Genomic DNA, 24,666 nt, shown 5'->3' with positions numbered 1-24,666 from the left:
TGAGTCATAACATGGTCTATGCACGCTAAATTAGAAAGGATCGAAGGTTGTCTTTTACGTGGCATCGCGCCGAAAAACAGTTCTATATTACACTTTATTCATGCTTGAAACATATTCACCGCTGTTCTTCCACAAAAAGGCTCCACAACAACGTAGAAGTGGAGACACGCAGTATTACTCGTAGAATAAGCTACGCCACGCAGTTTTGGCGTCCTGCCTGAAAGTTACACCTACTCGCCCGTTTCACATAGCAACAGCGTTAATCATCGCGCTGTGGACTCTTTACCTCACTATTGTTTAGATTATTTCAGTTTATTTGGCGGAAGAGTAAGAGGACATCCAACAAAGAAAGAAGATAAGACAAACATTGTACTACAGATCTTTTAGCAGCTTGCTGTACCACCTAATTCGTTGAAGGCTGATCTATAGGTACATAGCTAAGTTGAGAAATGTAGAATTGCCGGTAAACTTATGCAAGAATCAAGCCTTGGTAACCCGACTTCTTGCACTCTTGACAACGTCGTCGAAACTCCTGCGCAGTTCCCGCGTATCTTGCCACGCTCCGGACAAGCTTCCCCTTGACGTTCTTGTTCACCCCCGTCATCCAACTGTCAACCTCATTTATCAAAGACCCCTTGCTGCACTCAACAACATGCTCCGTCCATGCCTTCACAGCCTCCTGGGTTGGCTCCACATAGGTGATGTTGTTGTCCTTGCAGTACTGTAGCAAGTCCGAGATGACTCCCACCGCATGCTCGATATTCCTCGTGGCATTCCCAAATAGCTGATGCGGCCCCAGCACCATGAACGTGTTCGGCATGGCCGGCACCGTCATGCCAAGGAACGTTGCAGGTCGCTGATCGACCCAGATGGCCCGCTGCCCTTCTTTGCTGTCGCTACTCGCAATAAGAGGCCGGCCGTCCTTTGCGTGCCACTCAATGGCACTGAACGCACCGGTTATGGCATCAAATCCAGTCGCGTAGATCAGGACGTCCAGGTCGTGGTGCTTGCCATCCGCGGTCTCGATGCCGGTCTCGGTGATGCGAGAGATGGGCGTCTTCTGCAGATCAACGAGGTGCACGTGCGGCAGGTTGTACGCGTCGAAGTAGCCGCTCTCCAGCGGCACCCTTCGTGTGCCGAAGCCGTGGTTCTTCGGGATCAGGCTCTCCGCCACCTCGGGATCGTGGACGCGCTCGCGGATCTTGTCCGCCATGTACTTGGAGTACAACTCGTTTGCCTGTCGGTCTGTGTACGTGTCTTTGAAAACTCCTAGCCATTTTCCGAACCCAGGTTCAGCATACAGCTTGTCCCACAGCGCCAGCCGCTCTTCCTGAGTGACGTCAGCCGACTTGCGGGGATCGGCCTTGTGCATGAAGCCGGTGGGTGTGTCCGCACAGCCCTGGAAGATGTTGGCGTAGTCTGCTTTGTACTTGGACATCTGCTCAGGGCTGATCTCGAAGTTTCGGAGAGGAGCGGACCAGTTGGCGGTCCGTTGGAAAACGCTGAGTGACTTGATGCCTTCTACTTTCGACACGGCGGTGATCGTCTGGATGCCAGTAGCACCGGTGCCGATGACGCCGACCCGCTTGTTGACGAAGTCTCTGTTGATGTCGACTTCCCTCGGCCAGCGCGATGTGTGGAAAGCTTGGCCCTTGAAACTCTCAACTCCCGGGATGGCGGGCAAAGTCGGTGATGAGAGGAAGCCCATGCAGCTCACGAAGAACCGAGTCGTGTACTGGTTTCCTGTTTCGTCCGCGAAAGTCCAAGTCCGCTGTTCGTCGTTCCAGTAAGCAGATTTGATCCGCGTGTTGAACTGAATGTCCTTGCGGCAATCATGCTTCTCAGCGACGCGCTGAATGTACTTGAATGTCTCTGCCTGGGGAGAGAAGGCTTCCTTCCAGTGCCACTCCTGCAAGAGCTCTTTGTCGAATGAGTATTGATATGAGAGGGATTCCGAGTCGAATCTACAGCCAGGGTAGCAGTTGAAATACCAGGTTCCTCCGACGTCCGCACCGGCTTCAATGATTTTGATGCGCCAGTCGGGAAAGCGTTTTCGGAGGTGGATGAGACTGCACAGGCCGGACAAGCCCGCACCCACAATGAGGACGTCGAATGTTTCTTCGGTTTGAGGTGGAAGAGAACCCATGCTTGCAATGTCGGTCGGTTCAACGGGGGTGCTAATTAGTCTGCTGCAAACTTGGAGATGGACTTGAGCTGAGACGGACAAAGCCGGTGCAATGCTGCATATAAGGACGAATGGTCAGAAATGCATGGAATAGCCAAATAGTAAGCCAGGTTCTCGGTGCAAGAAGGTTTCTACTCGACTTTCCTAGCGTAATGAAGTGCACTACGATCGGGGAGGGTCCCGAGCCCATTCCGATGATATCAGCCCACGAAAATGCCAAATGCGGGGTACGTGAGGCTATCGATAAGTGGAATGTGTGTCCTGCCAATTATCGCTAGTAGTCAACGGAATCCTTGCCACCAAATTGATGAGTGAATGCGAGCTTTACAGAACTTGGAAGGGTTCACGTGGTGATTGTTCCTCGGCATTTTTGCCACAGCCCGGATTTCGCTCTCGGCTCCGGTTGAACTTTCCACTTTGGATATCCGGATTTCTTGCCACCACCATGATAAGACTCACATATCGGCGTGATTAGCGTAATGCTATAAGGAGACGTGGAAGAGTGATGAGATACAACGGGCCGCAATCCGCCCTATCAGAAGCTGAAACCGAAGAGGTAGGACATGAGTTGATTAATCGAACTGAGGGTTCTGCAGCGACGTGAAGGATACCTTTCAGGCAAACGCTGCATAACCAGTGCTAACCATCACGGTCATCCAACCGTGGAAATGCGGCAATGAGTGATCAAAGCATTTGAGCGGCTTTGCATCTTTGCAGCATTGATTTCGGTTTTCGACACATAACAATTGCGATTTTAATTTCAGAGTTCATTTGCACAGCAAATACGATAAATTTATTTGCTTAAATCCCGACAAGAATCACCCATCATTCCCAGAGCTTAGATACTTGCTTCAACCATTTGTTAGCCTCTCCCTTCTTTTCCTTATCCGCCTCGTCCATCATTGTCCACATCTCGGCATCGGCTTCGACCTCTCTGAGACCAGTAGTGAGATCAACCTCAGCTGGGCTCCACATCCATGGATCCTTCAATCCGCGAATGCACTTGTGACCGATCCAGAGTACAAGAAAAAGGGGGATGCCGATATAAGTCGTGAGAAACCCGCTGGCAGTGAACTGTCCAGGATAAAAGAGCGTGAAGCCATTGCACAGAAGCAAGATCGTGAACACAATCGCACTGACCCATGCCATGTACGGCTGGACTCTGGAGCGGTAGGGCGCTATGATGCCTTGAACATCGCAGGCCTTGCGGAAACGCAAGAACACTATGGCACAAACGATCCACGACGTATACCCAGCAGTGTTGGTGAGGCTGATGAGCCAGTTAAAGACGACGCCTGCCTGAGATCCGCAGCTGAGATAAGCCAACGGCGTGAAACAACTGGCTGCGGCGACAGAGTATATAGGCAGTCCCCAGCGATTGCACCGTGCGAAGATCCGCGGGGCGCTGCCGGAGAGGGCGAGGGAATAGATTGAGCGACTCGCCATGTAGAGATAGGCGTTACCGGCGGACCAGGCACTGCACAAAATGCCGGCATTGATGATGGAAGGGAGCACAGAGATCCCAGCGTTTTGAATTGCGATGACCCAAGGTGAGGCATCAGCGTTGCCAGAGCCAGAAGTGAGCCCCTTGGAGGCCGAGTCGCAAGTAACTCCGATCGCCAAAACTCCGAGGACGTAGAAGGTAATGAGGCGCCAGAAGTAATGCCGGCTTGCAATGGGAAGGTTCTTCCGCGGGTTCTTCATTTCACCGCTCGTGAAAATGATGAGCTCAGGGCCAAAGTAAAACGAGAAGCCAGAGAAGACCCAGACGTAGAGGAAGGAGGTGAATCGTCCTCCATCCCCAGTCGTGATGTATGGCTTGACTGCGGCTCCGTCCTTCCAGTATCGAAACCCAAGGCGATCGTGAGTCGGTCCGCCTCCCAGAAAGAGGATAAGTGATAGAAAGAGTAGACCGAGGATCATGATGACTTTGAGGCTGGCGAACCAAAACTCCGTCTCTGCATAGATGCCAACAGGAGAAAGGTTCAACGCCACGATGACGACGATCATAATCGTGATCCACACTGCAATATGTATGTTGTTTGGCCAGTAGTCGATGACGATTGCAGCAGCCGTGATCTCGTATGCGACGATGATACCGAACGAGTAGAAGTAAAGCCATCCCAAGGCGAAACCGAGCGAAGGTGACACAAAGCGACTGCAGAAGTAGGCCGTCGAGCTGCCGGACAGCGGTAAGTACGCTCCGACTTCGATCACCGCTGTGACTACAGCGTATACCAAGATGGCGGTCAGACAATATGCGATGAGGACAGTTCCAGGACCACCAATGGCCAGGGCTTGGCCCGTCCCGACGAAGAGACCGGTCCCAATGCTGCCACCGATGGCAATCATCTGAGCATGGCGTGACTTGATGTTGCGTTTGGTACCCGCCTGCTCGATCGGTCGGGAGTCACCGATTGCGCAGCTTTCGACTTTGGAGAGATCATGATCCGGCTCCTTTTTGGTGTTGTCCTTGGCATGAGGCGTGAGTGATGCAGCGTCTGGTTCGGCCATATCTGAAGGCGGAGATGAAGGCAACGATGGATGATTGATCGAAGCGAAGATGATTGAAATTCAGCTTCAAGGTGCACGTCTGTCTGGTCGTAGTTATCAGGCTGCTTGCAGCCAAGGTATCAAGAGCCCAAGCCATGCTTCCCTGCTCAGCTTGCACCCGCGGCTCCGGCTATCCCCGCACGCCAGAGAGGCGAAATGCGGAGGCGGGAGATAGGCTCAGCATTGCATCTGCCAGGGCTTGGTATTACATCGCGATACGGCTCTGCTGGCTGCAGCAAATCATATGACGTTGCTGGAGTGTACGCGTCGTGGTGGTTTGTGCTCCCGGAAAGCAAATAGGAAAGTTTTCCCTGCACGGGATCGCTTGGTTCCTAGAGCAGTAAGCGTTGCTGCACAATCGGGCCGATACCAATAGCCGGCTGCGCCCCACGGCGTTGACTTGCTTGCTGCTCCATCTGGCTTATCAACCCCGCTCCTCGTTCACCTACTTGAATGTGTCGTCAAGCAAGTATCCCCAAGAGAACCGTTCGCCCAGGATCGCAATGGCCACCGCAGCCTTTGCAGACGTCAGCAATAAACGGAGCCGATCATTTGGTGGATGCGCCACGGTTAGCTTGGCTTCCTGAACACTTGCTGTTTTCTGCTAACCGCCATGCAAAGTGCCGGAACCGTCACATGAAGTGTGATGAAGCACGACCAACTTGTTCCGCGTGCAAAATTGCAGGGTTATCATGCGGGGGCTACGAGAAGAATATCTTCTTCGATTTCGAGGATTCTTCCGTAGCCGGAGCCGCCCGCGTGCGGCGACCGTTGCTGACGGTAAAGGAGCGCCAGAGCATGAGCGAGTGGCTCGTGTCCAAAGTTGGGCCGAGATCAGCAACATGGAGCATCACCCAGATTGACGAGGAGTGCGAGGGAGCTCCTGCATCTCAGGATATACAAATCTGCCATGGTCCTTTCGGCGCATTCAGACAAGTCCTGAGGAAAGTTGACCTCCATGTTGACCCGATCTCGGAGTTGCCCGACGATATCAGTCCCCCTGAGGGTGAAGTTTCACCTGAGGACGAATACCCTTGTACAGCAGACGAGCCGTTGGCGTCGACGCCAAGAACGCAGGAATTCGTTCAAGGGATTTTTGACCTGTTCGACCAGAACTTGCCTTCATCCATGATGGACTTGAACGACTTTGCAGACGGCCCGGGGCATATTGATGAGTCCTTCCTTGATCTCACTGCAGAAGACATTCGGCAGCGTCAGAAGAGCCCGATGAATGCGCTCGTGCCACAAGACTTCCAATTCCCGGATTTCATACCAGAACATCCGTACCATGATTCAATACCTCATGACTTAATTCCCAATAGCCCCACCCTCGATAGCAATGTCCCACACGACGCTGTATTCCTCCTCAAACATTACTCTACAGTCGTCCTGAGATCACTATCTCCATTCCGGCACAGCAAAACACCCTGGCACATCCTCTTCATCCCTCATGCCAAGAGCTGCTTGGCGGCTCTCACGCTGGGAGAGCAGTTGGACCATGCGGACCTTTGCTTGTTCTTTGGCACGCTGGCTATCGGAGCGTTCAGCCTCGGCGGCATTTCCCAGTCTGAAATGTGGCTTGAACAAGGCAAATTCTACGGAGAGCAAGCCCAAAAACAAATGCGTCGGATGCTCAAGACAGCATACGATGTTCCAAAGACGGCCAAGTACAAGTCCGTTCTCATGGCCATTCTAACGATGGTACACATAAGCATGTTCGCGGGAAACCAAAAGCAAACAGAACGCCACCTCCTGGAGGCGGAGAAGTTCATACGAGTGAAAGGGCTTGGTCGGGAGAAATCCAGGAAAGTTCGGCTCCTTCATCACTGCTATGCATACGAGCGCATGTTCCATGAAAGCACCTTCCTGGACGGCTTTGATTCAAGCTACCGCCACCATGTTCGCAAAGCCATTGAGTCAAGCGGGACTGCGGCTTACAGTAGAGATGGGCTATCCTTCTCGTTGAGCCACTGGGAAAATCTCGAGCAGGAGATGAGGAGGGTGAAGGGCCGCGAAGAGAGCGAGAACGATTTGCACCTACAACTACCTGGGTCTTGGTCCCAGACGCTCTATCCTGAGATCTTCGGTGTACCTGAAGCATACCTCTTGCTGCTGTCTCTGATAATCCGTCTCGGAAGAGAAAAAGAAAGCGCGGATCAGGGTGGCAGTAATACGCTCCCTCTCAAGGACTTTGTTCGCCGAGCAAAAGCGTTAGAGGTGTGCATAAGCCGCGTGAAGCAGCTATCCGCAGACAGTTGCTCCAAGGTGCAACAGCAATGCCCTCAAGGCGTTTTGGACAACATGCTGGACGCAATGCAACATTCATTGGCCATCTACTTCTACCGACGAATCTACGATTTGGACGCATCACTATTGCATCACAAGGTTGTCGCTGTCCGAGATTGTTTACTGGGGTTTGAGTCTGCTGATCCGGCCAACATTCACGGTTCTGCTATACTTATGTGGCCTGCTTTCATTGCAGCATGCGAGGCCGAGGACGCAGAGCTGCAAGCTTCATTCTCCAGTTGGTTCCAAGGCTGTGCGCAGCGGAGTGGTCTCCGTTCTTTTAACTCTACAATGGCGAAGATTGAGCGGTGTTGGATGGAGAAGAAACGTGCTGACGGTAGAAATGTTGCATGGCTTGATCTCATGAAGGATGTATAGGCTGTCATTCTCTACTTTCAACTGCTCTTATGGGCAATAATTATATGAATTGCGTAACTGAACTCGGGAATAAACTGTGAAAAGTGTTTTAGAGCTATCAACGTTCAATGTCTTGGTGCGAATACTAGTCATTGTGTGAGAAGCCGAGGTCACGTGCTGGGTTATACTTTCCTATCTGGAATCCAAGGTGCGGGGATCCAGCTGGGAAGGCTCTTTCCCAGATCTTGCCAGCATAAGAGCATAAGAGCACCATTGACTTAGCCTAACATTGCCTGGCTTTTTCACGCACCGATATTGCCTGCAGAGATTATACATTTCGAAATCCAAGCTACAATCTCCCAGCCGCCGTTTGAATCTGCACTTGACCATGACTTCATTCGCCGGAAAAGTTGTAAGTATCCATTGTTCGACGGATGGAGAAATCATCACATAGTAATCTGGTTAGATCGCAATCACGGGGGCGGCCTCGGGGATGGGTTTGGCCACGGCCAAATTACTGGCGGAACGCGGCGCAGCCATCTCCCTCGCTGACATCAACGAGGACGCAATGATTGCAGCAGTCAAGTCGCTAAAGGACAGTGAGAAGCACATGTATACCGTTGTCGATGTGCGGAACAGTGAGGCTGTCAACTCCTGGATCGAATCTACCGTTCGGAAACTGGGCCAGCTTGATGGCGCCGTGAACATGGCCGGTGTAATTGCCAAGGCCGTCCCAACTACGGAAGTAACAGACTCAGATTGGGACTTTTCTTTTGCTGTCAATACCAAGGGAGTTTTCAACTGTCTGAGGGCCGAGCTGAAGGCCATGACTGCTGGTGCCAGCATTGTGGGTGTTTCCTGTTGCGAAATCTTTATGTTATCAGGGTCAAAAGCTTACCACATCCAATAGGTATCTGCAGCAAGCGTCTTTGGACAGTTCGGTGCGCCCGGAAATGCTGCTTATTGTGCTAGCAAAGCTGCTGTTATTGGACTGTCGAGGACAGCGGCAAAAGAGAATCAGCACATTAGAGTGAATTGTGTTTCCCCCGGTATGAACCTACTTGATTTGTCTTTAGAAATCGCCACGACTAACAATTAACAATAAGGTTCTGTAAACACGCCCATGTCACAAGGTGAAGATCCGGAGGACGTAAAGCGCGGTCTTCAGGTGACGGCCCAGAAGAGGCGGGCTGAGCCGATCGAGGTGGCACATGTTATTGCATTCCTGCTAAGCGATGAGGCCTCGTTCGTGACTGGAGCTGTGTACAACGTTGATGGCGGTTGGGTTTGTTAATCAGAGCCTCGTGGCTGACTTTACTGGATATACAGCAGCTGTAGATAATCACCGTTTGGATTGAAAGCAGTTGTTTTCATCCTTACAATCCTTTTGGTTCCCTATTCCCTGAATACATTCTCGAATCTTCCTGGCAAGTGTTCTGTTTGAATCTCCAACTTCGTTATGCGAATAGTCTAAATCTTGCCTTTTGTGCTTTACTTCGTATTGCATCCTCGGCCCCCAGGTCTACGCCTGTGTTTTTCCGCCTTGACCCTTGAGACGCCCGTTCGCCTTGTTTCCTGCCGATGTCGCAATCTTGCTGGTTGAAGAGGTCGCGCGGCTCATAGACTATGGTGTACTGGTGTCAGGGAGCGTGAGCCGTAGTCTGAAGTAATTTTCCCGGTTCATCTCTGCGAGATGCTTGTGGTGCCCTCGTCCGTAGAAAGGTCTGCGAGCTGACTGAATGCGCAGCATATCCGTGGTTGAATGTGAGAGATGAGGAACATCAACGAGGAAAGACTCCACACTGGTCGACATGGACGCGGACGGCTTTGTCATTAGTAGCCATGGTGGATCCCAAAACCTCCTCCGATCTGCCAGAAGCCATTACCACAAAGGTTGATTCCTCGCAAACCTCACGAAAGGCAAAGCCAGCCATTTACTCTTTCTGTCTTTCTCTCCCTCCACAGCTCAACACGCGCGCTTCACACACCCAATAATCTCCCTCAGCGGCCTCTCACCCCCCGGAATCCCCTCCTCCGCGCCCTCCGCCTCCTCCTCCCTCACCACCGCCTCCAACACCCCCTTCGCCGCCGGCTGCCTCCCGACAAGCCCACCACCTCCTCCTCCTCCACCATCACCACCCACTCCCAACGCCGCATCAATCTTAGCCATCATGCTCTCGCTCAGCTGTGCGACGATCAGCACCTGCAACCCGACGTTCCCGCCGAGCTGGAAGCCGCCGAGCGCCAGTCCAGGGAAAAGCGGTGGGAGGGCGGACGAGCGCAGCGGCGGCGGGAAGTTCTGCAGCGAGGCGTCGATGGTGGCGAAGATGGTGCGGTAGATGCGGCGCAGGGCGGCGTAGCAGGCGAGGATGGAGAGGGTGGTGGGGATGTCGGGGCGCAGTAGCAGCAGCTCTGAGTCTTCTGGGGAGGTGGATGAGGCGGGTGGAGGAGGAGGGGGAGATGAAGAGGGGGATGAGGATGCGGGGGAGGGGAGGAAGTAATGCAGGATCTCGAGCAGCTGGGCGGAGGTGGTGAGCATGCGGCCGATGGGGACGTTGCAGCTGCAGTTCTCGTGGGCGGCGGCGTCGGCGCGGAGGGTGGTGATGGAGGACTCGGTTGCCACTCTGGAGGCGCGCACCGTGTTGAGGTCGGCCATCAGCGCCGAGTGCAGGTCTGCGAGCTTCTGGAGGCATTCTTGGCGCCTGTCGGAGGGCGGAGGCTGGGGATGATGATGATGATGCGCGTCGTGCATGGATGTGTCGACGGGCTGCTGCTGCTGTGGCATGGGCGGCAGAAATGCTTGGAAGTCGAAGTCGCCGTCGAGGAATGGCGCGTCGAAGATGCTCAGAGGCGAAGGCGCCGTCTGAGGCTGCATGGCTGACGTCCAAGGTCCGGGAAAGCAGTCGGATTCGCTGGGACTACCTGACGGGGGCGTGGGCTGCAATTGCATCGAGGGAGGTTGGGTTTGCTGGTTGTTTTGATGCTGCGGCGTCTGGCAGTCGGCGTTTTGCGGTCGTGACAGCGGAGGGCGGCCTGTAGGCAGAGCATTGCCGGTGGTGCAACGGGCGCGAGCTTTGAGGCATCGCCGACAAACACTCTGCTGAGCGTCGCGTTCGCATCGGAGCTTGTGCCCCCGGCAGCGGTCGCATGCCGATCGACGCGATGATCCGTCGTCGGAGCTGCTACGAAGGGAAGCAGACATGGCTGTATTGCGTTGATGTAGGGAGAGATGACGTCCAGCTACGCCGGCGCCCCCTAGGCTGACTGGCCTGGCGCCGCATGACATTTCACTCCGAAAATACCCGGCGACAGCCCCCACCATGGTGAATACCTCCCGTGATGGTTCCACATCCTCTTCCCTAATATCTTCGTTTTTATTTTTGAAGGTCTCTTTTCAATCAAATTCCTCAATTCCTAACCCTTTTCTTCGGGCACTCGGCCTTTATAGCCTGTTGGTCTACGAAGTGATGTAGAGACCTTCAGCAGCCAACGTCTTAACTGGAAGCTTGAAGCGTACAAGCAGTAACCTGACAAACGCTACAAAGACTACCCTCGAACTCTACCGAAGCACGAATATTGCTACGATGCTTTGTACACAAAAAGCAAAAGACACTAGAACTGCAGCTGGCAATTGTCAGGGCCATGGCAAACAAGTTCACCCTCGAGTAACGCGATATTGTTTCTCATCAAACAAGACATATTTGGGGAAATAACTTAATAAATATTCGCTAACATTCGAGCTGACGAGAGAATTGCGTGCGTTGCTGCAGCTCTGGCCGAGAAGTGTCAGGGCGAGCCCCTTCGGAGGGTTTTTGCGCACACACCTCCGAACTCCGACCTGCCAATCCAAAGCCCTGTACATCCCCAAGTTTCTAAAAGTGACTAGCTCTATCTCCGTAAGTAAGAATCCTCTCGGTCAGCCTTTGTGCACAGTGCCGTTTTCCTCGGCATTCACACTGTCCGCCTTCTTCTCGAGCCCATGCTCATTCTCCAGCTCCGTTCTAAGCTTGAGCTCCTTCTCAAAGCACGCCGCAACCAGCGCCGTACCCGCAAACACGACAGCAATCGCCCAGCTCCTACTCAAGCTCTTTGCATAAACCCCAACAATCTGACTCCTCAGCGGCTCCTGAAAGCCATTAATAAACTCCCTCGACGCGCGCTCATACGCCTTCCCATTCGCCAGCAGCGCCCTGACGCCCGCATCACCAATACCCGGCAGCAGCTGATCGAAACGGTTGTTAAAAATCGCCGCGGGCACGGCGATGCCCCAAACCGTGGCAATACTGCGCACGAACGCGAGCGTCGCCGTCGTCGCCGCAGCCTCCGTCTCCGGCACGCCCGCCTGCACCGCCGGCAGCAGCGTGCTAATAACAGCACCCAAGCCCGCGGCGACCAGCCCCTGCAGGACGACCCAGACGGCCGTGTGAGTTTGCGCGTCGAGCAGCGTCAGGCAGCCGACCGACACGGTGACGACGAGCAGGCCGGCGACGGCGAGGGGCTTGTAGCGGCCGGTCTTGGAGACGACACCGCCGGCGACGGCGGCACAGGGCGCGAAGAGCGTGACGGTCGGCAGCATCATGACGCCGGCGCGCGTGGGCGCGGCGCGCAGCACGGATTGGAAGTAGACGGGCAGGAAGAAGGTGACCCAGTACGTGACGATGGCGTGCTGGAAGGTGACGAAGTAGGCGAGGCAGGCGGTGCGGTTGTTGGCGAAGAGGCGGGGTGGGATGACCGGGTTGGTGGCGAAGCGGGAGCATTCGAAGAGCGGGGCGAGGACGATGAGGCCCAGGAGGCCGAGGATGAGCGGGGTGAGGGTGTGCGGCGAGGACCAGGCGTAGCGAGTGCCGCCGTAGGTGACGGCGAAGAGCATGGCCACGGTGGCGCCCATGATGATGGCGTTGCCGATGTAGTCGATGCGTTTGAGCTTGGCGGCGAGGGAGGCTTCGTTTTTGAAGGCTGTGCGGAGGAAGGCCCAGAGGAGGAGCAGGGCGAGGCCGCAGAAGGGCAGGTTGAAGTAGAAGACCCAGCGCCAGGATGTGTTGTCGACGATGGCGCCGCCAACGACTGGCCCGCAAGCAGAGCCAACGGTGACGATCATGAAGAGCAGTCCAACGTACGTGCCGCGCTCGCGCAGAGGCACCAGATCGCAGATAATCACGTCGATGAGCATGTTGAGCCCGCCCGCACCGATGCCTTGGACGGCGCGGCCTGCAATCAGCATGTCGGAGCTCGTTGCGCCGCCGCAGATGCCGCTGCCCAGCGCAAAGATTGCAACGGCGCCCAGCATGTTCCATCTCCGCCCAAAAATGTCTGCCAGCTGTCCGTATAGCGGCTGGACCGCAGCACTGTCGTATGAATGGTCAGATAAAAAGTCCAGACGAGAGGTTTCAGTGGAGCTTACCTGGTGAGGAAGTAGGCGTTGACGACCCACGAATAGTTTTCTCCGGGACCAAGGTCGCGCGAGATGGTCGGCAGCGCTGTGGACAGAATGACACCCTCCATCCCGCTGATGAGGGCGGTGACGGCCAGCCCGAAAAAGACGGCCCAGAATCTCCATCCGTATTTCTGCTGCTTCGGCGACGCCCCGTGGCTTTCTTCTTCCTTTGTGGAATCGTCAAGGATAGCATAGCCACTCGTATCTCCGCTTTGCCGCGAGATCGACTTGTCATCGTCACTTATCGAGTCTGGCTCGCCATGTGCGTGGTTGTTGTTGAGGTCGTCTTTGCGTTCCATTGTGGGGTCGCCAGGTTGAGTAAGGCTGAAGCAAGTAGATTTTATTGCCTGCGATAAAGATAGAAAAAGAGCAGAAAGAAGTGGAAAATTGCGTAGGCGTTGCACACAGGCCTACTGTTGTTGTGGGAGAAAAGCCGATATGCTGTTGGGTGTAGCTGCAGCGGTGTACGAGTGGGAGTGGTGGTGGGGAGTAAACGAACGGAGTGATCTGCAAGTTGACGCTGCATCCAGAGGAGTGCTTATGTAGCTATGAGAAATATGCCATCTCACTTGCCCCGGAGGCTGCGTTGCCGGATCAGGCAGTTTCGGGGTAACGTGATTCGGAGGCTTTCTTAGTAAGCTCCGAAGTGTTCGGACATGGCCCACCAACATACAACCCTCGCGTTTGAGAACCGCGCCCCTTCTTAAACTCGATAATTTGAATGAAAGCTTTATGCTGCGCTGGATCTCCTTCATCGGCGTCTACGAGACACCTTCCACTGCAGTCTGTGATCTCTAACTATTGGTTTAACTATCAAAGCATGTTCGCTGTGTATGGAAACTCAGCTGTGAGGTGACTGTGGCTGAAAACCACATGCAAGATGACCGCCCGTCTTTATTGTCCCTTTACTTTGTTCTGACATTAGTTGCAAAACCTCGTTCGAGTTCGGCGTGGGAGACTCCATTGCTGTTGGTGAGCTAAGTTGGAAGCTGTATCGTAAAGTCTACGCAACCAGCCATTCAATCGGACGTTGAGGATCTCCGACACAAAGTAAAATAAGGCCCGAAACAAAGTGTGTTGTTCGCCCCGTACGGCAGCACGCATGATTGGTCATTTTAAGCGAGCGTGTCGTACAATCCTGGCTAGTGAATCCTACTGAGAAAAGCATGGGTAAAAAGGGGACGCGATCATCAGCTTTGTTGTCCTTTGTCCCATCTTTTCGACACTGCGCCAACATCATGGAGAGCAGCACTCTCGTTCTGCTGTTCGCACTGCTCTGTACCGGAGCCATTGCCATTTCGCATTGGATTGGCTCTAAAGACCCCAGAGAGCCTCCTCTTGTTCACCCGAAGATTCCGGTGATTGGGCATATCATCGGCTTCATCCGCTATGGCCAGCCCTACCTGAACATGTTGAGGTGTGTGAGATCTTCTCTCACAACCAGATGACGCTTCTAATATTTCCACATAGCGCCGCGCGTCCAGATGTTCCCATCTTCACCGTTAACTTGCTTGTTGCTAAATTCTACGTGGTTGCCTCCCCCACTTTAATCAGCGGCGTCCAGCGCAACCATCGTTCGCTGTCCTTCGAGTACTTCATCAATCTCTCCGCCAGCGGAATGCTCGGTATCAAAGGACCGGGAATGAACCTGCTGCGAGAAGAGCAAAAAGGCGGCGGTGGGCTGGGGATGAAAGTCACTCACGCCATGAACCCTGCTCTCCTCGGCGCTGGCTTGGATGACATGAATGCAAAGATGATCACTTTCCTCAAGGCCTCGGTGGATGAGCTCGCTTCTGCACGGGGTTCGTTCGACCTCTTCTCATGGACGAGGCATGTCATCACTGTCGCCGCCACAGAATCGGCATGGGGTAAGAAGAATCCATACAGATCGCGTGAGCTTGAAGATGCGTTTTGGTATGCTGTTTACTCATTCAACTCTATTGCTTGTATTGACTGTAGGGCAGGACCATGGAGACGAACCTTGACAAGCTTCTGTTTGGCATAATGCCAAAACTAACTGCCAAACAAGTGTGGAACGCAAGAGAATCACTCGTAGAGGCTTTCGTCAAGTACTACAACGAAGACGGTCTGGAGGATGGATCCGAAATGGCCAAAGCGCGGTGGAGAGAGCAGCAAAAGGCCGGAGCAAATCTGCAGGACACCGCCAGGCTGGAGGCGGGCTTGGCGCTGGGCCTGCTTTCCAACACCGTTCCCGCGACCTTCTGGACGCTATTTGAGATCTGCTCGCGCCCTGAACTTCTCGCTCAGATCCGCTCGGAGGTTCGCGAGAAAGCCCTACATGTGGATGGCAACGGCGTCCACACCATCGACCTTTGCGATATCCGGGACAATTGCGAACTGCTGATTTCGACGTTCCAAGAAACGCTGCGGATCCGGTCCAAGGCCATGCCGTTGCGCATGGTTTACAACGATGTCCATCTCAATGATCAGTACCTGCTCAAGGCGGGTTCCATTGTTCAGATGCCGAGCCCTGTGTTCCACCGAAATGAGTCGATCTGGGGCCACAAATCTGAGGAGTTCGAACCGAGGCGTTTCATCAAAGGTGGTGAGCAGAAGGAGTCGAGAAGGATGACGGGCTTTCTGGCATTCGGAATTTCGCCGACCCTTTGTCCAGGCAGGCATTTTGCGACGGGTGAAGTCTTGTCTCTTGCAGCCATGCTCTTGCTTCGGTACGACGTCTTGCCGGAAGGCGGAAGTTGGAAATGCCCCAAGTTTGACGCAAAATCGGCTGCTGCCTCTTTCTACACGCCAACTGAAGATGTGCCGGTGAAGTTCAAGCCGAGGGCTGAATATGAAGGGACTACCTGGACATACCGCGTGACACCTGGGAAGGGGCGCTTTGGGCTTATCACTGGTTAACATTTGAACGATGGCGACCTCTGGGTATCACGACGAATGAGGGGAGCCCTTTGTTAAAGTTCTACTCATGTCATTCTTACTAAGCTTACAAGGGGACTGGAGAATACAATTACGGAGGGGTCAGCGAAGTAATAATAGGCTCTCTTGACCACTGATCAGCGGGAAGTATTCTTATCTGTGCAACCGAAATCAATGAGATTAAATAGATAGTGACAGCCGGGCGAAAACGCGTGATTCAAAGAACAAAAGGTCTCCCTGCAGACCAGAATGCGAATAGCCAATTACAAAGAAAAAAGTCAAGTCGAGTTATCCAAACGAGGCACCTGAACTGTCAGGCTAATCTCCCGCATTCGTAGTTCCGGTCTCCACGTAAAGTGCCATAGGCGCGCAGTCGCGGGTAACTCCACCGGTGACTGTGTTCTGTAAGCTTTCGTCCTCCAGCTTGCGCGGCCCGTTGACTGTGTCACTTGACAGGAACACCTTGTTCGTATTCCCGTTGTAGTTGCAGGCCACCAAGTAGGCGAGATTTCCTTGCGTGTCCATGGCTGCCACGGCTTTGGGGCTGCCGACCTGCACCAGCGCGACAAGGACTCCGTTCGAGGGGATCGCCGTCGTCGCGCCAATGCGGAAGCGGGACACGCCGAGGTCATTCATTTGGCCGGGATAGTACCACATGACGCGATTCTGGGCATCAGTTCCTATAACACCAGCGAATGAGCCGAACATCTCGCCGCCATCAGCGTCGCCGACTTGCTGGAGGCTGAAGCTGCCGAGATCGTCTACGGAAAGATGCCACGAGTTCGTGAAATCGGTGATTCGGGTGTAGAGCATGCCGTTTTGGTTCTTGTAGTCCAATCCCGTGTTGTCAACAGCTTGGTTGCTCAGCTCGTTCATTGCGGTTTGGTTGAGAACGCCGCCGTCAAAGTTGTTCGAGGGAGTCGAATCACCCGTGGGCTGCGAGATCGGCGTGGACGATGTTGACGTAGTTGACGTGGTCGAGGATGTTGATGTTGAGGTTGACGTGGACGTCGAAATCGAAGTGGATGTAGGTTCGCTTGTAAAGGCATCAGGAGACACGGACATTGTCAACGAGTCCTCAGGGGCTTCAGCTGATGTACTGATATCGGCAATCTCCACAGGTGTAGAAGATGTGGACTCGGTTGTCGTGGTAGACAAATCCTGGGCCACGGCGTCAGCTGGGGTTGACGTTGGCGTATCCGTGGGAGCGGTCTGCTGGAGACCGAGGTCAAGCGAAGAACTAGTGTCAGTTGGTTGTTCCGCGGGGGTTTCCGACGGAAACGCCACATTCTGGCTAGGAGATTCAGTTGAAGATGTTGCACCCAGAGAAGCTTCTTCAGATGAAGACGTTGCATCCAGAGCAGGCATAACAGTCGGAGAGGCGGCGTTGTCAGTTGTGGTTTCAGTCCAAGACCCAGTCCAAGACGAGCTATCCGCCGGCGAGGCCTCCAAAGCAAAGGGCTCAGAAGTTGTGCTGTCGGTAGGCGCGGCCTCGAAAAGATTGGCATCGCTAGAAGTCGTGCTATCGGTTGGCGAGGACTCCAAAGCGAAGGGTTCAGAGGACGAGCTGTCGGTTGTCGTGGGTGCCAGGGCGAAGAAGTCAGAAGTCGTGCTATCAGTAGGCGCAGCCTCCACAGCGTTTGCATCAGGAGAAGACGAGCTATCGGTCGCCGTGGCCGCCACAGCATTGAAATCAGTAGGAGACGAGCTATCGGTAGGCATGGTCTGGAAAGCGACGGGCTCGGCCGAAGACGGGCTGTCGGTCGGCATTGCGACGGCTCCGGTTGGAGTCTCAGCAGGCGTTGTTGATTCACCTGTGGGACCAAATGCGGCCACGGGCGTGTCCGATGACGAGGTTGTGGCCGCGACTTCCATTGCTGATGGAGATGTGGAGTCACCTGCGGGTACAGCCTCATTTGCCGGTGTAGTTGCGGAGTCGGGTGTTGATGAAGCAGGCCCAGCTGCACCTGCAGGGTCGGCTGCTGATGAGTCTGCGGGGTCGGCTTCTGCCGGGGGTGTGGATTCGCCCGGGGTGGAGGAGTCCGGAGTTGAGGCAGGGCCAGCTGCACCTGCAGGGTCGGCTGCTGATGGGTCTGCGGGGTCGGCTGCTGCCGATGGCGTGGACTCACTTGGGGTCGAGGAGTCGGGTGTTGATGCACCTATATCAGTGTTAGTTTCTATCATTGAGATGATAAGTAGTATTCGGTATTGTAGAAACCAAGGCTGAAAAGTCTACGACAGATTATTTAAAAGAGCTGGTTAAAGTTTGAAGATGTGCTTGGTGCATCGACGGCTAAAGAGGAAGAGTTCGGGGGCTACTGGGTTAAGGAGAACCGGTGGAAGTAAATTTCATGATTCATGGGAACATGAAGACGACATTGACATACCGGCATCAGTTGGGGAGGCCGGTTCTTCTGCTGGTGGGTTATCCTGTCTCTTCTGAAGACTCGGCGTGCTTGATGAACTCGTCGAATCAGTGTTGTCCGTAGAATCAGTTGAATCAGTGTTGTCCGTCGAATCAGTCGAATCCGTATTGTCCGTCGTATCAGTCGAATCCGTATTGTCAGTCGTATCCGTCGAGTCTGTATTGTCAGTCGTATCCGTCGAATTCATCCTGTCCCTCGTTAGCTAGGATGACCCGGCTTATCCTTTTGCAGATGGATACTTACTGGTAGCAGCCGCTCTTGGACGGGCCCTGCTCCTCGGAAAGTTGCATCGGATCGCCTCCAGAAAAGCTTCCGGACACCGCATTTGCCAGGGTAAGATTATATGCGAACCCATTGGGGCACTGGCTCGGATCGTCAGATTGGGTGGAGTACTCGATCGAGCCAGTGATTTCGGGCTCGTTGGCAATGGACATAGTGTTGCGCCAACCTATCGCAGGGAGATCTACTGTGACGGCAAGCGTAAATGGCAAACTGAAAGTCCCTGATCCTGACATTTGGCCCGCTGCTAGGATGTTCGGGGCGTAGTCGGTCTGCCACGTGGCTGACGATTGACTATTATCCACCAAATCGAGGCGTATCGAGTAGCTGTCGGTTTGGCCGGAGGAGGAGTAGAATTGCTGTCCTGAGCCTTGGCCGGTCATGTCGATACTCGCACCCATACTCATCACCATACCAAGACTGACGATCTTGGCGATTTTGAAACCCGGCGGGACAAACACTGACAGTGTTCTCTCAAAGTTAGCGTCATACTGTCCGTCTGAGTTGATACCGAGACCCATGTTGCTCGACATCTTTCCGAACAAGGTTATGACGCCCTGGGTGAGAGTTTTAGAGTCTAAAACATTGTTAGAACAACTTCAAACCAAGGATGGCTTGTGGCCTACCGAGAGCAAGGCGGACTGATCCTGAAATGTGCACATTTCCGGTCATTTGACATTTAATGCACCACAGCTCAGCGCCGGGATCAGACCCGTCGGGAGGAGTCAGCTGGTAACCAGGCCCCCAGTACTGCGAGTCCTGTGTATCACTGCGGCCGAGGTTGACGGGGACGTTCGTGTCCATCATGCCGGTCATGTTGGGGCTGACTTGGTCGTTGGTGAATTGGCCTTTGACTTGCGAAGCGTTGGCGATTACTGAAGTCATATCCACGTTGGCTGACTTGGCATGGTCGGCAATCTTGTAGCAGGCTATCTGCAGCAATGCCAAAGGATTCAAGTCCCGTTTGACGAGCCTTTTTATAACAGAAACAATGCGATGGAAGAGACGCCTCGATGGAGGGTTGCCAACATCAGGACCGTATGCAATCGCGTCGGTCGAAAACGAGTTGGGGTTAAAGTTATCAAGCCCAGCTGCGAAAGCCCGCATGGCGGCAGGGAAGTCGGCATCGTTGAAGCTGCGGAAGCCCTGCTGGGCGTCCAGCATTTGATCAAAGTTGTCCCCGCAAGCTGCCGCCGGCTGTCCAGACACAGATGCAGACGGCGCAGCGCCGCAGGCCGACCAGCTCCAGCTGGGGGTGCCAGTGGGGGTGGTCCAGGTCCAGGTATCGGTGGTCGTGGTCGTGGTCCAGCTTGAGGTATCGGTGGTTGTTGAGGTATTCGTGCTCCATGTACCAGTCGTAGTGCTCGTGGAACTCCAGCTCGCGCTGCTCGTGGTGGTGTTGTCCGGGTTGCCACTTCCAGGGCCACTTGAGCCGTCGTCTGTGGTACCCCAGGTCATCACGACATCTTTCATGGCGTCTGCGATGTCCATCTCCGAGGCACGCATCATAGCAGTCCATGGACCAGGACCACTACCAGGACCACCGGGACCGCCGGGGCCGCCAGGACCTGGAGGGCCGAATTGACGGGGGAAGTTAGCCTTGGGGAAGTAAACCGAGTGCACGCGCCAGAAGGCGTTCTGCGGGTCAAATGGATCGCCATCGCAGTCCAACTGCGAAGTGATGGCAATGAATGTACCGCGCCAGTATTTCTGAGCATGACGTAGGGCCGAGTAGGTAGTGAAGTCCAGGCTGAATCCGCCCCTTATGCACCGAAGATTCGTGATGTACTGAGAGTTGTCCAGCACAACACTTGGAAGGTAGGTCGTCGCGTCGATCAAGGCGAAGAGACGCTTGAGGCTGTCATCTGCTGATTGTTAGCGGTTTACAGCCTGGTGTACGTGCTCCCACATACCCTGTTCCCCATTCTGCGAATAGTAGAGGTGGTTGTTGAAACTGGGAGTCAGGTGTGACATGTCCGAGCTGTCCCAGCCGGGCGGAAAGCTGGGTGTCAAGGTCGCGTAAGGGCCTGGATGGCTCCAATCTGGGGGGCCTGCTTGGTTGCCCCAGTTGGGAGGGTGGCTACCCCAATTGGGGGGGCTGTGAGGTCTACCACGGCTGGGGCCGTGACCCTTGACGGGCCTGTGACCCTTATTCGGGCGGGAACCGTGACCGGCTTTGGAGCCGGAGCCGTAACCATCACCGGAATGGGAGCACTGAGTGTCGCAGCCCGGGGGATGGCGAGGATCCTGCGAGGTGCAGCACACAGTGGACCCTACTGCCGACCCGATGAGGATCGGAAGAAGAAATTGGCACCACATTGCAGTTACCAGACCAGTGAAGACCAGTGCAGGCGGGTGACTCGTTGGCGGAGTGGGGTGGATTGGTGTTCTGCTGGACAACGACTGGCAGCCGTTTATAACCTTCTATTGTCAGCCACTCCGCACGTTAGCAAAGCGACTCGAAAATTCCATTTCTCAACGTCAGCACCCACGGAATCTGTTGGAATCTTGCCACACTAGTGTTGTCGCAGGGGGTGCATGCATATTTGGCCCCACGGCGCCACCTTGGGTAAACATTAGATCTCAAGATTTCGTTGTAAGAGAGTCTGACGGTAGAAGCGTGCTGGCGGCCACACAACGGAACGCAGAAACAAACCATTGTTGGACACGCTCGCATTCTACGAAGATCCGGTGCTGGTGAGGCGAACCAATCGCCAGACTGGCGCTAGTCTGTTCCTTGCTCCCCTTGCTTTGTTAGCAGTGCACATCTCGGGTTTAAGTTAGCCGGGAAATGCGTGTACGTTCTTGTAATATGAAAATCTTCGTGCAATCCCAGGCGTCGTTCCCCAGAGGTGCGCCAGCTTAGAGAGGGTCCAGTTTCACCAATGGATCGCCCCGCGCAAACGACATTCCCTTCGAGTTACGGCATCTGGACGGATGCTTTGCCGCTCCATTCAAAACAAAAGTGAAAAAATAGAAAGGTATATTATGGCCCAGGCACGGTTAACGGAAGAACAGGCTTGAGGCCCTCCAGCTCCACACCCCACGAAGCCCAAATCAAGAATCAGCGACAAACAAAGGATCACGTGGACTCACCAATACTGGATCAACATTCCTGTAAGCATATTCCCCCTTGTCGCTGCGAAGAACGGGTGGATACCAAGCTACTTAAGCTGAGAAAAACATAAATAGGGACTGCACTCGGCCTTGACACTGCTACAAGACCCATCACCGCACAAACATTTTCTATACAAGAAGCCTTCAAAGAGATGGCGCACCAAATACGCCCTGTCGCGGTTCGAATTCCTGACAAATGCCGGCTTTCCTGACGCTCATTTAAGCATCATTCCAACCCAACCACAACCATGCAACCCGCCTGCCGCAATTTGAACACTAGACTGATCACAAATGGAACCTTCGAAACACAATCTGCATGCACTGGTGTGGCTGGGCCATGTGGGACGGGCAGAGCAAACCCTGGATTCGCAGGAGAACAGAATCTTGAGGTTGCAAGTTGATGGGTTCAATGCTGACATAGCGGCAGTCCAGGAGGGAGTGATCATCGACGGCACCCAGCCAGGAAATCAGGAAGTGACAAGCCATTTCCTACCATTCCGATACTAACAGGAGTCTCATTTGCCGGTACTCTCGTCAATTGGATGACTGGCTCCGCACAGCTGGACTATGATGAAGAGGTTACTACAGAGCCTGAAAAGTGTTTGCGTAGTGGAATCGCGCATCCTACTACATTTCCTCTCTCGGCTTATGAGGAGGCAGTCGGCATGATCAGGTGTGTGCGGTCGTCAAGCCGGATGAGTGAGTAGCAGTGTACAAATTCATGATGGGAAAAGGTTGGGGAGGTTGCAGGTCTAATGGACGTTGACGTTTCGAAGCAAATGCTATGGACGAGTCGAGGTTGTGTTCCTATGTAGAAGATGGCTCAACGAGGAAATAAGAGCGAGTTGCAGGGTATGCACTTTAAGACGCAAAGGCTCTTAAGGCATCGAGCAGAATTTATATGCGGCTCCTTGAAGGATCTATTAGCCGAGGTAAACCGGGGCTACGAGAGAATGGAATGTCCTACGGTTTTGGCCCGAAGCAGACATCAACGAATCTACCCGAATTGCGGACCAAGCGAATTACCCACTAGTATTTCTGAGCTCGGGACGGGCAACACAATGTCTGACTTTGTTGCATTGTGGACAAACTGGCAAATGTTGCCAACAGTGTGGGGCCGAGAATGGCAGCAGGCATCTCTCAGTGATGGCCCGCAAATCGGCCACGGCGTGGGGCCGAGAAGCGCCATGCGTCCCGTAGCCGAAAGTCTTCGGCTAAGAAAACCAAACTTCATGACATCCCCGCAGCGTAGAATACATATAGTATGGCATATATCCCTATTGGAATTGTACATCTCAAGTCTTTCTCTCGGCAAAGTCAGCCATTCGAAAGAGAGCGACTCTCCTCTTCACGGAATTCAACACCTGCGCCACAACAAAAATGAGCGTCAAACACCTGAAATCTGCTGTCTTGACGGCGACGCCTGCTTCTTCGGAACGCGTATCACAGATCGTCCACGGCGTTATTGATGATATCCGGAGAAACGGCGACAAAGCATTGCGGGCATATTCAGAAAAGTTCGACAAGTGGTCTCCCGCATCCTTCAAACTATCAGCAGAACAAATCCAGGATAGTATCTCAAAAGTACCCAAGCAAACAATCGAGGACATCAAGCAAGCGCAAAGCAACGTCCGTCGTTTTGCGGAAGCGCAGCGGGCGAGCATCAAGGATTTCGAAGTCGAGATCCAACCGGGCGTGTTTCTGGGCCAGAAGAACAACCCCATCATATCTGCTGGGGCGTAAGCATTGGCCCCCTTGCTACTCATCGATAAATGATGATTTATTAACAACTTTCAGTTACATCCCCGGCGGCCGCTATCCTCTTCTCGCTTCAGCCCACATGACCATTCTCACAGCCAAAGTCGCCGGCGTCAAGAACGTCATCGCCTGCACACCGCCCATCGGCGGCGAGATCCCGCACGCCACCGTCGCCGCCGCGCACCTCGCCGGTGCGGACGAGATCTTCATCGTCGGCGGCACGCAGGCCATCGCCGCCATGGCCATCGGCACCGAGTCGGTGCGGAGAGTCGACTTCATCGCCGGGCCGGGCAACGCCTTCGTGGCCGAGGCCAAGCGCCAGCTGTTCGGCGAGGTCGGAATCGACCTGCTCGCGGGGCCGACGGAGGTCTTGATCGTCGCGGACGATGCGGCGGACGCGTTCACGGTGGCGACGGACTTGTTGTCGCAGGCGGAGCATGGGCCCGATACGCCGGCGATACTCGTCACGACGAGTGAGGCGTTGGGCCGCGAGACGATGGCGTATGTTGATGAGATTCTGAAGAAGATGCCTACGGCGGATCTGGCTGGCACTTCGTGGAGGGATTGGGGCGAGGTCGTGGTTGTTGATTCGCTTGACAAGGCATATGAGGTTGCCGACAGCTATGCCAGCGAGCATGTGCAGATTCTGACGCGGAATCCGAGGGAGGCACTTGAGAAGATGACTAATTACGGGGCTTTGTTCTTGGGAGATAAGACATGCGTTTCATATGGAGACAAGGTGAGTTTGAATGCAATTGATGCAACGACTTGGAGGCTGACCGAATACAGTGCATTGGCACCAACCATGTCTTGCCAACACGGAAGGCGGGACGGTACACTGGTGGCCTATGGGTTGGGAAATACCTCAGGACTCAGACGTACCAGGAAGTCGTCGATGAAAAGGCGAGCGGAGAACTCGGACGACTCTGTGGCAGGTGCGCTCGCGCGGAGAACTTCGAGGGGCACGCTAGATCAGGGGATCTCCGTGCCAGGAACTACCTTGGCGACTCGTATTCTTGGATTGAAGATGCGATGAAGTCTGGTGTGAGGTTGTAAAAGCAAAGTCCCAGAGACAGCTCCACCATTCAGTTTGCATGAACCAAAGGTTCGTGAACCCCCACTCTATCATTTGACGGGCATATCCTGATCTAAAACAACAGAAACAAAGGCCTCTATAATATCTATGTTAGTCTTGAGGCATTCTTTCAAGGTTGACTTTACAAATGAAATTATTCCGCACTATTAAAGACCAAAAGACCATGCTGGTTATATTCACACCTGTACTTTCGATGTCGGACCTTATGAGCTCAAGTTTTATCCCAAGGAACAACAACGACTACACAAAATGCATGGTAAATGCTTGTAGCAGCAAG

The 24,666-nt window shown here is 54.0% G+C and overlaps 8 protein-coding genes across 8 annotated transcripts; 3 read left to right on the top strand and 5 right to left on the bottom strand.

Moving 5' to 3' along the window:
- Nucleotides 1-469: 469 nt before the first annotated feature.
- On the bottom strand, nucleotides 470-2,146 carry LTHEOB_5323 (2-oxo-Delta(3)-4,5,5-trimethylcyclopentenylacetyl-CoA monooxygenase; the record flags this gene model as incomplete). The annotated part of the gene is made up of 1 exon (XM_035514456.1): nucleotides 470-2,146. One exon carries the CDS (start codon nucleotides 2,144-2,146, stop codon nucleotides 470-472), a length of 1,677 nt encoding a protein of 558 aa, XP_035374191.1.
- An 864-nt stretch (nucleotides 2,147-3,010) lies between these two features.
- On the bottom strand, nucleotides 3,011-4,699 carry LTHEOB_5322 (Proline permease; the record flags this gene model as incomplete). Its single annotated transcript, XM_035514455.1, has 1 exon — nucleotides 3,011-4,699. One exon carries the CDS (start codon nucleotides 4,697-4,699, stop codon nucleotides 3,011-3,013), a length of 1,689 nt encoding a protein of 562 aa, XP_035374190.1.
- Nucleotides 4,700-5,241: 542 nt separating this feature from the next.
- On the top strand, nucleotides 5,242-8,675 carry LTHEOB_5321 (uncharacterized protein; the record flags this gene model as incomplete). The annotated part of the gene is made up of 6 exons (XM_035514454.1): nucleotides 5,242-5,307; nucleotides 5,360-7,266; nucleotides 7,745-7,793; nucleotides 7,848-8,228; nucleotides 8,292-8,322; nucleotides 8,488-8,675. The coding sequence occupies 6 exons, from the start codon at nucleotides 5,242-5,244 to the stop codon at nucleotides 8,673-8,675; spliced, it is 2,622 nt and encodes an 873-aa protein (XP_035374189.1).
- Nucleotides 8,676-9,347: 672 nt separating this feature from the next.
- On the bottom strand, nucleotides 9,348-10,256 carry LTHEOB_5320 (uncharacterized protein; the record flags this gene model as incomplete). Its single annotated transcript, XM_035514453.1, has 1 exon — nucleotides 9,348-10,256. The coding sequence occupies one exon, from the start codon at nucleotides 10,254-10,256 to the stop codon at nucleotides 9,348-9,350; it is 909 nt and encodes a 302-aa protein (XP_035374188.1).
- Nucleotides 10,257-11,297: 1,041 nt separating this feature from the next.
- On the bottom strand, nucleotides 11,298-13,114 carry LTHEOB_5319 (MFS transporter; the record flags this gene model as incomplete). Its single annotated transcript, XM_035514451.1, has 2 exons — nucleotides 11,298-12,726; nucleotides 12,783-13,114. 2 exons carry the CDS (start codon nucleotides 13,112-13,114, stop codon nucleotides 11,298-11,300), a joined length of 1,761 nt encoding a protein of 586 aa, XP_035374187.1.
- A 939-nt stretch (nucleotides 13,115-14,053) lies between these two features.
- Nucleotides 14,054-15,695, top strand: LTHEOB_5318 (Cytochrome p450; the record flags this gene model as incomplete). Its single annotated transcript, XM_035514450.1, has 3 exons — nucleotides 14,054-14,232; nucleotides 14,286-14,729; nucleotides 14,780-15,695. The coding sequence occupies 3 exons, from the start codon at nucleotides 14,054-14,056 to the stop codon at nucleotides 15,693-15,695; spliced, it is 1,539 nt and encodes a 512-aa protein (XP_035374186.1).
- A 336-nt stretch (nucleotides 15,696-16,031) lies between these two features.
- Nucleotides 16,032-20,392, bottom strand: LTHEOB_5317 (uncharacterized protein; the record flags this gene model as incomplete). The annotated part of the gene is made up of 5 exons (XM_035514449.1): nucleotides 16,032-17,872; nucleotides 18,101-18,327; nucleotides 18,383-18,995; nucleotides 19,045-20,283; nucleotides 20,332-20,392. 5 exons carry the CDS (start codon nucleotides 20,390-20,392, stop codon nucleotides 16,032-16,034), a joined length of 3,981 nt encoding a protein of 1,326 aa, XP_035374185.1.
- A 2,523-nt stretch (nucleotides 20,393-22,915) lies between these two features.
- Nucleotides 22,916-24,349, top strand: LTHEOB_5316 (Histidinol dehydrogenase 1; the record flags this gene model as incomplete). The annotated part of the gene is made up of 3 exons (XM_035514448.1): nucleotides 22,916-23,274; nucleotides 23,333-24,032; nucleotides 24,083-24,349. 3 exons carry the CDS (start codon nucleotides 22,916-22,918, stop codon nucleotides 24,347-24,349), a joined length of 1,326 nt encoding a protein of 441 aa, XP_035374184.1.
- Nucleotides 24,350-24,666: the final 317 nt, after the last annotated feature.

This window comes from Lasiodiplodia theobromae (genome assembly GCF_012971845.1).
Source record: "Lasiodiplodia theobromae strain AM2As chromosome Unknown scaffold_14, whole genome shotgun sequence".
Classification (NCBI taxonomy): domain Eukaryota; kingdom Fungi; phylum Ascomycota; class Dothideomycetes; order Botryosphaeriales; family Botryosphaeriaceae; genus Lasiodiplodia; species Lasiodiplodia theobromae.
This window is presented reverse-complemented; position numbering and strand designations above follow the sequence as displayed.